This window comes from Fukomys damarensis, unplaced genomic scaffold (assembly GCF_012274545.1).
Source record: "Fukomys damarensis isolate Sample0158 unplaced genomic scaffold, DMR_v1.0_HiC HiC_scaffold_16, whole genome shotgun sequence".
In the NCBI taxonomy this organism is placed as follows: domain Eukaryota; kingdom Metazoa; phylum Chordata; class Mammalia; order Rodentia; family Bathyergidae; genus Fukomys; species Fukomys damarensis.
In genome coordinates, this window is record NW_022900928.1 from 123,361,555 (window position 1) to 123,375,978 (window position 14,424).

The window sequence follows — 14,424 nt, forward strand, 5'->3', positions numbered from 1 at the left end:
TTTGCTGAAAATGCTCAGCTCTTGCTTCAGTGAACGGCAGTTCAGAGCAGACCTAGGATTACTGTAACAGTTACTCCTTTGAAGTGATCTATAAGCCGAGATGCAGGGAAGCAAGGAATAGTGTATGCTTGGCAGATTTAGAGGAAAGGATGGAAAAAGGTCTAGTAGCTTTGAACATACTGCTATTGCCCATGTGCAAAGGCTTACTGGAAGAGGCTGATCGATTTTTAAAAGGCTGTTTCCTTTGTTGTGTTTTCAAACAGCAGAGAAATGGCTTTTTTCTTAACTATGCATAACACTTTATTTTTACTTTGTACAAAATACAAAAATTGCAAATCCAAAGAGTACAGACCAGTAGTGACGGGCACACTGCACAACAAACCTTGCCTAGCAAGACATTAGTTTTTAAAATTTTATTTTAGTGAGTACATGCATTATAGAAAACAACGGCAACAACAACAAAATCACACAAAGCGGCTAGACGTTTTGCTATTTTCACCCCCCCCCAAATAATGCTTGTTGTCAAGACTTTGGATGAAGGTGGGGGAAAGGAATTAAAAAGGCAAATCATTTTTTTTCCATCAAAGAGTGAAAGCTAAAATGTCCTTATTTATTGTTACACTGATTAAATGCTCCTGAAAAGCCACAAATATAAACAAAACAAAACAAAAAATCCTGAACTGGACAGACAGCATATATTCAAGAAGGTTGTTAACCTAGGTAACCGTTCAGTAGTTTAAAGAATCTTTTTGACATTTTGAAGCCTTTCTCTTCGTTTCTCCATACAGTGCTCCAGCCACCTGCCTTTCTCTCGCGTATCTCCCAGAACAGAAATGCTTGCATCATTGAGTCTGTTGCTAAGAACTAAGTTTTGAAAATGAAAGCAACATACAAAAATATTTAACAGAACTATGAAAGATATAAGAAAAAAGTCTTTTCTTCGTAGCAAAGTAGTCTTTGCGTGTTTCTTTTGTATACTCTTCAGGGTTTGTTGATCTGCCCCATGAATAAGACAGCACCTAGAGAATTAAAAGAAAATAATAGTACTTAACATAAGATGAAAAATATTACATGGAAGGGAAGGGGAGGAGCCATATTTAACTGACTGTCAGTTGCACTGTTTGATAGAACTTCCTACAAGGAGAGATGGGGCCAATCTTTCCTAATATGGTGGCCACTGGTCATACATGATAACTGAGTGCGTGAAATGTGAATATTTCATTTCAATTAATTTAAAGATAAGTGTTGAAGCATATTATTAGGACACTAAAGATGCATGGGATAAAAGGACAAAGAACTCCCTCATATTGATGAAAGTAATAGTAAAAGGTAAAACTGTCAGTGCCTACTATGTACCAACATGAAGCCTACCTTTCTACAAAGATAACTCCTACTTCATAACTATACTAAAAGGAAGCAACTACTATAATCTTTATTTTACAGGTGACAATACAGGCCAGAGCCAAGCTTGAATTCACGGCTAGTGGGGCTAACCTGTGTCCAGTGAACAGTTCTCAGGTCATAATGGCAGAGTAGGCATAGAAAAGTTGAAGATATGTAACTTCTTGGAACGTTTTAACTGATATATTTATAAAGATACAGGACAACTGATAGGTGTCTAAAGTATTCCAAAGGGATGTGGAGCCTCTCTGTATGTTAAAAGCAACCACCACCGTCCCTAAACCTAAAACCTGTCATAGTTAAAGGACTGCGTCACACTCTGTAAACACAGCTCTGATTTTACCATCTCTTTAACAAGGATGGTTATATGCTGTTGACTGAAAGGAAACAGATGAAAGACAACACTGTTGGGCACAACTGTGTCCACGCCACACCTTTCTGGATTCTAATAGGCAGTGAACAACAGAAGAGGAGAGTCACTTACCTGTAGGATTGTGTCGGATAAAAAATAGAAAAGGTCTGTCCACTATAAACCAGGGAGGCGATGACCTTGCGATTACAATCGCGGCTGGAGGAACAAAAGGAAAGTGTGTTATATATATTCCAAGCATAGGGCCAGCATGGTGGTCGGCTGCTGGTGTCCAAGGACACACTTAATTCCTGTCCCGTACAATGATCTCAATAGCCAGCATTTACTGAATACCTACCATGGGCCAGGTCCTTTACATTTGCTGTCGCATTTATTCAATAAAAGCATCATCTTCTCCAATAAACATACTTACTTCTTACAGCAGTTTTATGAGGATTAAATGACATAAACATTTTACAGCTCTTAAGACAGTGAACACTGAATGCATAGTCACAGCTACTATTAGATATTTTTTATTCATACCATCTGCTGTGCCAGTGAAGGTCTCCCTAACTTTTTAAATTTGTTTTTGGTTTTTTGAGATAGGCACTTGCTGTATAGCCCAAGTCGGCCTTGAACTTGTGATCTTCCTCAGCCTCTGAGTCCTGGGATTACAGGTGTGTAGAACCACTTCTGATGTCCCTTGGTCCTTTTTATTTTTTATTTACTGGCACATGTTTATAGTATATAATGATTATATTCGTCATGGGGACTTAGTACATGAACACGACACATCTTAATTAGGTTTTTATCCATTACCCTTCCCCTTCCTCCCCCTTCCTCCATCTTTTAGACTCCTCCTACAGCTCTGATTCTTTTTAATTTTTCAAAATCCTTTCTTTTGACCAAGGCCCAGCTCAGTTCTGTTATTTTGTCTGTGCCTTGTCCTATGGCACATTATTTAAGTTTCCTTTGCACCAGAATGTAGACCATTCATGTGGGCCAACTACATTAGGTCGCTGATCAGTAGCTCAGGTATAGACATCTGACTTAGAAAGCAAATTCCTTTAGGCTCATGGGTCTTCTACCTTTTTACTTTGCCATTCTAACCAATGGTGGTTCCCATTTAATAGCCTGTGACTAGGCCCTGAGAGAGGGCAAGAGTACAACATAGCTATCACATGCCTGCAGAAATCGAAGTCCTCTTCCTCAAACCTAGTGACTTTGGCTTGATGTTAAGTGGGGGACACCTGTGGTTACTCTGGAGCAGACTACGCAGGATTACTAAAATTCCACAGTTAGGAACTGACTTGTGGCTGCTGCTCGCCTCACCTGCCCTCTCAGCACGTTCCTGTCCCTTCGGTGTCGCAGGCAGCTCTGGGAATGGGCCGACATCTGTGTTTCCTGATGGTTTGCACATGGGTGAGTCTGGACGCACCTCGTGTTCCTGAGTGAGCTGGGCAGGGAAACAGCTGCTCGGCCTGAGGTCTTCGACCATAGTAAGTTCGAGGAAATCGCAGTCCTCATCTTTCTTCTTTCTCTGAATTTTTTTAGTGATTTTTATTGTCATCCTTTTGGATTTCTTCATCATTCAAATTAAAACTCTGAAATATCTCCAGCAGTTTCATAAGACCATCCAGTTTTCCTTTGGTACATTTTGTTTTGTCTTTGGGGCACTCCTTGCTTCTACATAGATTTTCATGAGCAGTTGATTCTTCACAGCCATTGTCATCAGCCCAGGCCACAGAGATACCTAGTTTGTAGATCTGCTGTGAGTCGTCCAGAAGTGGCTGTTGTAGGCTGGGCCATCTCTTTTTCCCTTCAGGCCCTCACCTGTCTTGGACAGGACAGATGAGGTCGCCTGAAGAGCACATAGTGGGAGTCGTGTCTTCAAGAAGGATGATGTCCTCGCAGGATGAGAGCTCTTCACAGGGAGACAGTCCCCAGGGAGCTTCAGTGTGGATTTGTTTCTGCAACTGCAGTCCTCTGCGTCAGAGGGGTTGCTGCTAGGGCATGAAGATGCCATGGGGTTGAAGAACCAATGTGAGAGTCTCCGTCAACACCGGAAGCTTCCACAGGGGAAAATATGGGAGATATTGGGGAGAAAATTCACTGCCAACTCCTGGAGCACAAGCAGGAGATATGCGAGAATCTTCAGCACTCAAGTGTCATTGGCTCATGGGGAGCTAGGTCATAATCCGTCTTCTATGACTGCTGGTTACCATGGCAATATCCAAGCCAGTATAGTCAGACAGTAGGAATAGAGAGAGAAAGGGGACAGGAAACCGCAGGATCTATCCCCTTCCTTCTGAAACATCGTGACCACAGAGTTCTAACTATCAAAGAAGCAGAAGAATAATCCTGCCACCAAGTGACAGATGCTCACTAATTCTTCACTCCGTCCCAAAGAGATCTCATTGGCTATTCTCCTATAAGTACTTGCTGTTATTTTGTTTCAATTTGAGCACGAGTCTTTGCTTCCAATAAGAAGCCCAAATATGCCTCATCCTCCTGAGAGCAGCGGCCAGCAAATTACTATCCACAGGCTGAGTACAGGACCAAATGCTGTTTTTGTGAATGAAGTTCTTTGAAACCCAGCCACACCCATTCACTTGAATTATCTATGGCTTCTTTTGCACTGTAATCTGACTTGAGACTAGTGATGCAAGCAGGATGGACTGCAAAGCTGAAATGCATACTGTGTGGCTCATTTCAGAAGTCTGCTGACTCCCATCCTGCAGGAATTTCTCTCACTTGAAGGAGAGAATGGAAGACCTGGTCAAGCCATAGTCTGTCATTTCCCAAGGGGACAGCTCATGGAGCTTGGTTGGAAACAGGGCCTTGTGGCCTTCTACTGAGCTGACAAATGAACCAGAGTCTGTTTCCCTACCAGAACCAACCAGCCCTGCCTGTGACCCCCACCACTTACTCGTTGCTGCAGAAGCTTTGGTTCCATCTTCACTGACTTCAATTTTTGCTTTTTGCAAGATTTGAGAAACATGAAGGTTTTCTGACCCTGTGGGCAGAGAACAAAATAAAACAAGTATTATTTTTTATATACAGGCTGTCCATCTGTCTGGGAGAGAAACCTCAAAGCCATGGCAAATCCTAGTTCTTAAAGAGGGGGAGGGACCTCTGACAGTTCTGGAGAGACTGGCCATAGGCATTTGTCACATGGGGCAAATTCGAGCTCTGCTGAATTCGAGCTCCTTTCTAGGAGGGAGGCCCAGACCCCAAATGTTTTAGTGCCTATAGTTCAACTCCGATCTCTCAATTTTATTACAAAAATAAAAGAGTACAGAGTTTTTTGTTTGTTTGTTTGTTTTTTTAGATAAGAGTCTCACTAAATAGCCCAGGCTGGCCTTGAACTCACTATGTAGTCCAGGATGGCCTTGAACTCCCAGCGATCCTCCTGCCTCAGCCTCCTGAGTGCTGGGATCATAGGTGTGCACCACCACACACAGCAAAAGAGTACAGAGCTTCAGAAAGTGCTTAGAGCTTTAACTGAAGCCCAGTTTTTCAGAAGCAGCAAGACAACAATATTATTTTACAGTTACAGAATATCAGGATTTCTGACAGCATTTACAGATAGGGAAACAGGCCCGGGCTTCAGAAATCTGCCCCCAGGTCACAGGTATGGTTAGTGGCAGAATGATTGCTGGCTTGGCACAACAGCAGCCACACACGTCACAGGATAGCAGTAAGAGGAGGGTGCTGGGCATGAGAAGAGTTCAGATTCTCAGGGAGGGTTGGACGCACAAGTGTGGCTGTGCTCAGGGTCAGTCCCGGGGCCTCACCACCCTTCTCTGCGAAACCTGAGCGCCCAGCACCAGCCCCGGTGTGGCCTTGCAGCAGGAGACGAGGGAGGTTAACCTTGGCCTGACGGGGCAGTGGTCCAGATGCCAGAGGCAGCAGGCCCAACTCATCTGTGGGCTAAAGAGAACACCGTGGGGGACTCCGGTCCTCCCTGTCCACAACTCTCATTGTTGGCACAGTGGATAACCTGAGGAGGGGCATGCGGATTACGGCAGTGCTTCTCAAGCTGTACTGGGCCAAAAGACAGTGTTGAAATGAACAACTGAGTTTAGGTGTGGGCCAGATTCAAGGGTGTGCATTTCAGACAGGGTCGCAGGTGACGCTATCCGTGCTGGGCTGGGTGCCATTCAAACAAACTCTAGAAAAGGTGTGAGCGAAGGGACACGATGCCAGGGATGATGTCACAGTTGCTTTGGCAAAGCAGAATTATAATCAGACTTGCTTGAATATATGTTATTCCTGATTAAGGGGCATTAACCCTAAACACCTGTCTGGCCACAATGGGTACCTATACTGTTGCTTGATGGAAGTACTGGAGAGCTCAAAAATCTTGTTTTTTTTCAAACTTAAGGAAAAAGTTTGCATTTGAGAAGGTAAGAGTGACTAATATCTAATGAAGAGGCAAACTTTAGGCAGCAGAGGTGGTAGGTACATGGAATACTTCTCTAACTGAGCAGTCTCTGAGGCTTTGCCCAAAACCAACACGTGAAATGTAGGCATGAGTGCCATACGCTGATGTAAGTGATGAAGGTCGGGGCACCATTTGGTGATAGATATATCAAATTAAAACATGGTCAGTTTTAGGGCAACACCTTTCTAATTATGTCTCTTTTTTCGGGTACTGGGGATCGAACCTAGGGCCTTGCACATGTGAGACAAATACTACCGCTGAGCTACATCCCCACCCCTCTTTTACTTTATTTTCAGATAGGGGCTTGGTAAATTGCCCAGGGTGGCTTTGAACTTGCAGTGCTCCTGACTCAGCCTCCTGAATGGCTGGGTTTAGAGGTGTGCAGCACCACCACATCTGGCTTAATTCTCATCTTTTCTCTTTGAACAAATCAGCGACTCAGTCTAACATTTTCTTTAAGTGTAAGTTTTACATTGGACATACTTGTTATTTTTGCAAAATTGGCCTTTGATGGATCAAACATCTCCGTAATGCCAAGAACTTTCAGCGGCTCCTTCAAATCTGTTTGTGCCACAGCTGTGAACCTGTACAAAAGTAGAAAAATGGGGGGGTGTGATCACAAGGCTATAAATGATACAAAATGATACCATCAGTGCCTGTTTACAAGTGGAGTCTTCTTAAAGTACGATTTGAACAATCTGAACTGTATCTTGACTTTTAACCCTAAATTTAAATACCAGGTAAGTAGAGAACAACTCTTCCTCATTTAGCTGGCAAATGAACAGAAGGGTACATACTGGGCAAATATGGGTATTCTCACCAGCACGTGTGCAACAGGCTGCCCTTTCCAACACTTCAGAAGGTCTGTCAAACCCTTCCAGTTAATGCTGATGGGAAGGGTCAGGGTGGAGATGGTTCCTGGTACTCTGGAATATCTACAGACCCCCACATCCAGCCCAAGAGCCACCTTTGTGGCTGCTATAGGAACCACCGTCCTTACTGGAATTGGAGATGGCACAGAGAGGAGATATATTTCCCATAGCATGTGCTGGGATTCCAGAAACAGTTTTACTGTTAAAACAGGAACAAGCCTTAGGCATAGGTGACCCGGGATTCTACTTGGGTATAAAATTAGTTTCTTTCATATTTGTGGTCCACCTGTCCTTGGGGTTTCTATATGTGAGTGCCACTTATTAATCCAGTCATCAGGTTTGCTCTCACCCTGTGCTGCAGCAGCAGGAGAAAGTGAGCAGACTCTTATCCCAGACAACCTGTGATGGTAATTTACCTGTTCTTCACCCGCAGAGGCCTATTACACCACCATCAGATTCATTTATATCAAGCACTGCCGACTTGAAGGCTTATTTCACAAAAACAACAAAAAAACCTGAGAGGAGTTCTAACATGTATATCAATGTGTTACTACGACACTAAACCCAGTATCTAGAGCGTCAAAATCTACTACAACTCTCCATTACTGCTAAGGCCTGGATAATTTAATGCTCCAGGCAGTGGGAGAATGGTAATGTCAGGAAGTTCACAGAAAGGGGACACAATCCATTGCCTCCTCTACAAGTCTGGCCAAAACATTCTCTGACCTGTAAGAAATTAGGAAAATCCGAGGTACGCCATGCAAAGGTACAAGATCCCAGTGATGAATGTAACTATATCGTAGACCTAATTTGTACCAACAAACTCAATGGAATAGGAAAAAAAAAAAAATTAGGGTTCACACAGAAGTTGGGATCACTTTTCCTTTTTCAGTCATAACAGCTCAAATTCCATCCATATTTTACTTTTAGGGTATAAGAGAAAAACTACTTGAACATAAGACCTCTGCGTAGGTGGTTCCAAAATATTTACTTACTATTTAGCTTGGGCTTTAGCAACTTCTAACTGAAACTTAAAAATCTAAAATGAAGTCCCTTATTAGTATGATGACAGGCATGTGCTTTTCAGTGTTTTGAACAGAGTGAGATATGTTAAAATCCATCCCGGGGTCATGAAGAGCTTGTGCTCATGTGGCGGCTTGGAAACCAAAACCTGACTCCTCTCCTTTCTTCTTATCATTATCCTACTGCACAAGAAGCAGAGGGAATGAACAAAAGCATTCAGAAAAGATCAGCCTCATATTCCCACCACATGATTTCTGCAAAATAAAAGCAGCTTCACGAGGTGCCACATTCTGGCCTCCACTGCATGACCGAATGAACAACCCACTGCTTCCTTTGGAGAAGGGGTCACTTACTTGGGCAGGACCACCTGCACCCTCTTGGGCACCATGGTGCTCATCCAGCTGTCTATGGTCTTGGTGCTGATGTGGGGGATGAGTGCCGACAGTGGGGTGGAGCTCTCGGTTGGCAGGGCAATAAGCATGCTGACGCTCTCCCCATGGTAGGGCAGCTCGATGAAGTTGTACCATAAGTCACTGGGGGTGCTTGCAGACCCTAGAGAAATCAGAGGCCGGTTCAGCATATCCTTGATCACTTCACATTGGAGCATGTGCACTTGGCTGGTCACTGGGGGTGCTTCGGAGGGAAGCCAGCAATTCAGCTGCAGGACCTTTCTCTTCCACAAATAGCTTCCTCACAAGAACAGTGAGTGAGAGCTGTCATGAAGGGTGAGGGCTAAAGCCCAGCTAGCCATCCAGCTTCCTTCCCTGGTACAGAATTCCTTTCCTTTAGTCTAGACAGAATGCCTTTGGGCATTACTAAATTCACTTTAATTCTGTGGAATAGAATTTAACTGGATCATTAGACACTCACAATACAGTGCTTTGCAGGAAGTTGACCTTTACATAAATAAAAGAAAGAATTCAAGCTGCCTTGCAATCACTTTTTCAATTAGCTTTTTAAAGCACAAATTGTATTGTGCATTTAAAGTTATACAACATGAGGTTATTGGATAGTAAAATAATTACTACAGTGAAATAAATTAACCTATCCATCATCTCACACAGTTACACTTACTTTGGGTAATTTTTTTTTCTTTTTTAACAAGAGCAGCTAATATCTGTTCATATAACAGGAATCCCAAATACAGTACAATTTTGTTGTGATGATCCTTATTCTGGGTAAGCCTATGTGTGTTTTGGAAGAGAAGAGAGGAAAGACACAGCTTCCGTTTTTTTCAGGCCCTACTCCAGCCACTTTAACAGAACCGATGGCACCCACAAGGTAAGTGTGGGCAGTCCTGTGTTATAGGAGAAGGCTATGACGGGAGAAACTCAGAGACCAGCTGAGGGGCCCAGGCATGGCCAAAAAGGGGAAGGATAGGAGAGGCTTCCTCCTAATCCATTATTCCGACTCCTCATTTGCACATTCCAATAAGCTCCATTAGGGTTTTTAGGTATTTTGCTGTACCCCGGAGAATGACTGCTCGAGACACTAGCGCACGTCTACCTGCAAGATGCTCTATACACAAAGCAGGTGCCATAACCCAGAATCCTAGGGGGCCTGGGCATGTGAGTCTTCCTGGAGATTCGTAATCTATAGCACGACCTCAAAGGCTCGAAACACTCCGAAGCCAAGAAAAGTGTTTTACTCTATCTCCATGTTTCCCAAGCTAATTTGATCTTACTCTATGTGAAACATTCAAAATATTTAGCGATGCTATGGTTTGAAAATACCCTCTGAAATTCCTTGTTAGAAACTTAATCCCTTAATTCATCTGTTGATATTTCAGGGAGAGCCTCCGTGTTGGCATCAGTGACTTCGTAAGAAGAGGGAGAGAGACCCAAGCAGGCTTGCTTGTTCTTTCCCTCCATGTGATGCCCTCTAACACTTTTTTTTTTTTGTACCAGGGATTGAACTTGGGACCTTGCACTTTCAAAGCATGCGGCAGAACCACTGAGCTAAATCCCCCGCTTGTTTTGTTTTCTGAGATAGGGCCTCACCATGTACTTTACACTAGACTAGAACTCAGAATAATCCTCCTGTGTCATCACGTCCAGCCTTCACCATTTTTTGATACAGCAACAAAACCTTTACCAGATGCAGAGCAGGTGCAGCTTCCAGAACAGTGGACCAAGTAAATTCCTGTTTTTTATGTCAGAGCAACAGAAAACACGAAGAGAGCAATTAAGCCACACAACCGCGCACTGCTTGATTGGGGTGCATGAAGGAGTCATGAAGTGGGACAGCTGCAGTGCAGCTCAAAGCAAGGGACCTAGAAAAAGTAATACCCACACCCACAACCTGGGGAGAGCTTTCCTCAAAGCCTGCTGGAAGATCCAGTGAAACTCTTCAATTAAGCATAGAACGAAGAGCTACAAAAACTAACTAGATAAATGGAAAACCAGCATGTCTAGATTCACAGTGGAGGCTAAGATGTCTTTAAGATGGACCCTGTTGCCTTAGTGAAGTTACTTGGCCTCTTTGTGCCTCCTGGTCTGCAAGGGAGATATCAGGGTTTTAGCGGTGGGGACGTCACAGGGCTGCTGTGACAATTAAATGAGGAAGAAATGCAGAATATCCTTAGCAGAGCCTGGCCCATGGTGATGGCCAGCCAATGCTTGTCCCCTCCTCCCCCCTAATTGAACCTGAAGGACAGCAAGAGACAAAGAGAATGTCTTTCTCGGGGTTCTCTGGATTTTTGGCACCGGGGATTGAACTTGGGACCTTGAGCTTGGAAGGCAGGTGGCAAAACCACTGAGCTAAATCCCCAGCATCTGGACTTTTCTTTCCCCTTTGCTGATTGCTACATTTAAGGTGGGGAAATTCCCAGTTCTCTCTCCATGGGAGGCATTGGAGGGAGAGAGGAAGGCAGAAAGAGAGTACTTCCTTTGTCTCTGCTACATAATGAACACTTTTAGCCATAAATTATAAAATGGTCGAGCTATTAGGCTTTCCAGCCCTGCAAGATGACACTACTGAAGGGCTCTGGATGTAGCTCAGTGGTGCCGCTGCACAAGGTCCTGAGTTTGATCTCTGTTACCCTTTAAAAAAAATGACATTACAGTTTCCCTGCAGACTATGTTGGCCACTGACAGAGCTGCGATTTTCTCCTGGTCCCATGTGGTGCTCTGGGCCGCAGGGCTGTGCAGGGACCCACCATGACCTACCTGCCTCGACTCCCATCTCTGGGCTGCCCAAGAACCACAGTCAGGATCCTTCATCTTTACTTTTAGACTGCATAACAAAATGATCTCTATAGAAACTGAAAATCAATGGGAAAGTGAGGTAGGGGGATCACTTCCTAATGAGCCCTCTAATCCTCGGAAAAAAAACCCAAAACATTAAGTCCCTATGCTGGCAGGACTAATTTTTAGAAACTGTAAAATTTGGGAAGCAGTTAATAAATTATTGCTCAAGGGTGTAGAAGAAGGACCCAGAGAGGCATTAATTGGCTCTAGAAATGCTTTTCGTTCTGTTAGGAAGGCCTGGGAGTTATGAATAATGCAAGTATGCGGTGGGGAAGTGGGACATTCACAGTGGTTAACCTGTCGCTCACACCTGCTTGATGATCGAACTTCCCTGACTTCATTTCTGCAAAGCAGCTGATGACTACTGCTGCCAGGATGTACCTGTCCACACTCATGCTTAGCTTTATTTGGTGACCTGAGGAGCTGGGAGGTAAATTAATACTCTCCTTTTCTCCCTGGTCACTACAGTAGGGCATTCACAGAGTCCTATTACAGAGGACAAATGCTGATGTTAAGCACACAAGGTCTAGAGTTGTAAGACCTGGATTCAAATTCAGATCTGCCTAGCTCTGTTACTCTGGCAAGCTCAGGTAGCTCCTGGTCTTAATTTATTCATCTGCAAAATGCTATGATGACAGTACCCGGTTACCTGAAAACTGAGTGAGGCAACACGTGAGCGCTCAGCACAGCCTGCTACATGACAAAAACTTTCGCCTACTGAAGAAGCTTTGTAGAATCCTTCACTATGGCTCACGGGCTCGACCCACCGTGAAAGTACACCTGCTGCTCTGGAGCAGGAGAGGATCCTTGGGACGCTGGGTCAGGGCATGAGCCTCTCCTGGTCCCAGAGCCCTTTCCTTGAAGGGGCCTTGAGTCCCTGGCATGGGGAAAGTGACTCTGTGTTCTTTCATGAGGATAATTTCTGCAGTGTGTAAAACATGAGTCAGGTTCATTCACTCCGAAAAGAAACAGAGAAGTCTTACCTCTACCATGATGATCAACCAAACTTTCAATAAATAATAACTGGTAAAGAGTCATGCATTAAAACTGTGGAGAAGATTTGAGAATCTTTGGGAAAGGGATCTTTCAGGGGTGATCTGGTTTTCCTGTAAAGCCCTCTACAATAGTTCCAATATTTACAATATTTAGTCCTTCAAGGGAGGATGTAACTGAACTCACTGAAATGATAAGGGCTCTTCTCAGGGTGTAAAGTAGTCAAAGGGGATATTTTAATATTTAGTGTTATGAAAGCTTTATAGATGAAAGTCCCTCTAATTACCTTCTGCTGCAAAGTAAATTTACAGACTTCCTAAGCTCTTAAGGAATTGGACAAACTACACTTTAGTTGGAACTGAATTATGTATTTTGAAAAGACAACAATGCATAGGTCCACAACAGGTAGATGCCTGTTCTAGACTAGAGTCCAAGATAGCCTGGCAGAGAGGACCAGTGTGGGGCAGTACCAAAATGGGGCGAGGTCAAGAATATCTTCAGGCCAGGGAACTAGAACTTAGTGGACAGCCAATTAGAGAAGTGATAGAGGTAGACAGCTATGACTTGGAAACTTAGAGGAGAAAAAAAGAGCTAGAACTAGAGGTCTGTTTAGACCTCTAGGGGTATCCATAGGATGTTACGGTAAGTTTATACCATGGAATACTATGGAACTCTGGAATACTATGCAGCTGATAAAATGATCTAGTATATCCTCATGAATTGACAAAGTCTTCCATGATATACTAGGTAATGAATGAAGCAGATTATGGAATAGATATTACAGTGTCCTCATGTACACAAAAAAGCTTCACAGTCATATTTTACATAATCATAGAAAATGTCACATGATAATTAACTGGAGTTTTTATTCTGGGATATGGGGTTATAAGAGAACTCTTTCTTTATGCTTTATACACTGTGGTATTTGACTTTGCAATAAGAATGAACCAAGCATATACTAAAAAAATGTTAAGGCCTTTATTTTTTTAATAGAAAAGTTTCTATTCTTAAACTGCTTATATTTTATGGGGCATGAGTCAGAAAAGCTGTCTTCTGCTTTATTTCCCACCCTCTCTCCCTAATATGACCAAGTGAATCTTTGCAGAGACCGTGATGCTATCTCAGGGGAAATTACAAGGCAGACAACTCGAATGACACTGTTTCAACAAAGTGACTGAGAACAGTGAGACTTGGCAGAGGCCCAGGAACTGTCCAGCAGGGCAGGAGGGGGTGCAAAAGAGGGCACAAACCAGGAAGGCAAGGGGAAGACATACTCCCTGCTTTTGCCCAGCCTGAGTCCATTCACTTCTGAATAGAGGCAGAGTGTGTACAAAACATGGACCTAGAACAAAACAGCAATGCTCAGGACAAGTGCTGGCGGTGTTGCCAGCCCTACAGCAATGCTCTCACAGACAGCGTGGCTCAGGATGGGGAGGTCTGGAGCGTGTGGAAACTGGAAAAGACTTTTAGGCAAAAGGAGCTATTTATTGTGCTCAGCTAGTGTGGGACAATACCATTCTATGGGGCTTTTAAGAAATTCTTTGTGGGACTGAACCTGGGACCTTTGCACTAAGCTACATCCCCAGCCCCCCAGTTTTTTTTTTTTTTTTTTTTTTTTTAAATTTTGAGAAGACAGGGTCTTGCTAAGTTGCCTAGGCTGAGCTCAAATTTGGGATTCTCCTGTCTCAGCCTCCCAGAGTGCTGGCATTACAGACATGCACTAACATTCCCAGCTAAATATGTATTATATTTTAAAGAACATCTATTGACTGAAATGATTAACAATATTTTTTCCCCAGAAGCTTGGCTGACAATGCATAAGCAAGAGGACACTGACATAGACTGTGCCCCTCATGAGCCATTCCTTAATTCCAACAGCTGGGCATCTGGCCACATGGTCACTTGTTTGGAGCTGATGTCTACTAAATATGCAGAGGGACTATTTGGGATCCACACATCCAAGTGTAGAAAAGAGACATAAGTCCTAACTTAGGGTGGGCCAGGGATTTAGCTCAGTGGTTCTGCCACTTGCCTTGCAAGAACAAGGACCTGAGTTCGATCCCTGGTACAAAAAAAAAAAAAAAAAAAAAA

At 43.6% G+C, this 14,424-nt stretch overlaps 1 protein-coding gene across 1 annotated transcript in view; it reads right to left on the minus strand.

Moving 5' to 3' along the window:
• Window positions 1-398: 398 nt before the first annotated feature.
• Serpine2 (serpin family E member 2) overlaps window positions 399-14,424 on the minus strand; it is a 23,413-nt gene continuing 9,387 nt past the window's right edge. The window contains exons 4-8 of the mRNA XM_010611788.3: window positions 8,446-8,644; window positions 6,681-6,781; window positions 4,680-4,766; window positions 1,886-1,969; window positions 399-1,019 (exon numbers count right to left, since the gene is read on the minus strand). Of these exons, the coding sequence (XP_010610090.3) occupies window positions 982-1,019; window positions 1,886-1,969; window positions 4,680-4,766; window positions 6,681-6,781; window positions 8,446-8,644 (509 nt within the window). The 3' untranslated portion in view covers window positions 399-981. The remainder of the gene's footprint in view (window positions 1,020-1,885; window positions 1,970-4,679; window positions 4,767-6,680; window positions 6,782-8,445; window positions 8,645-14,424) is intronic.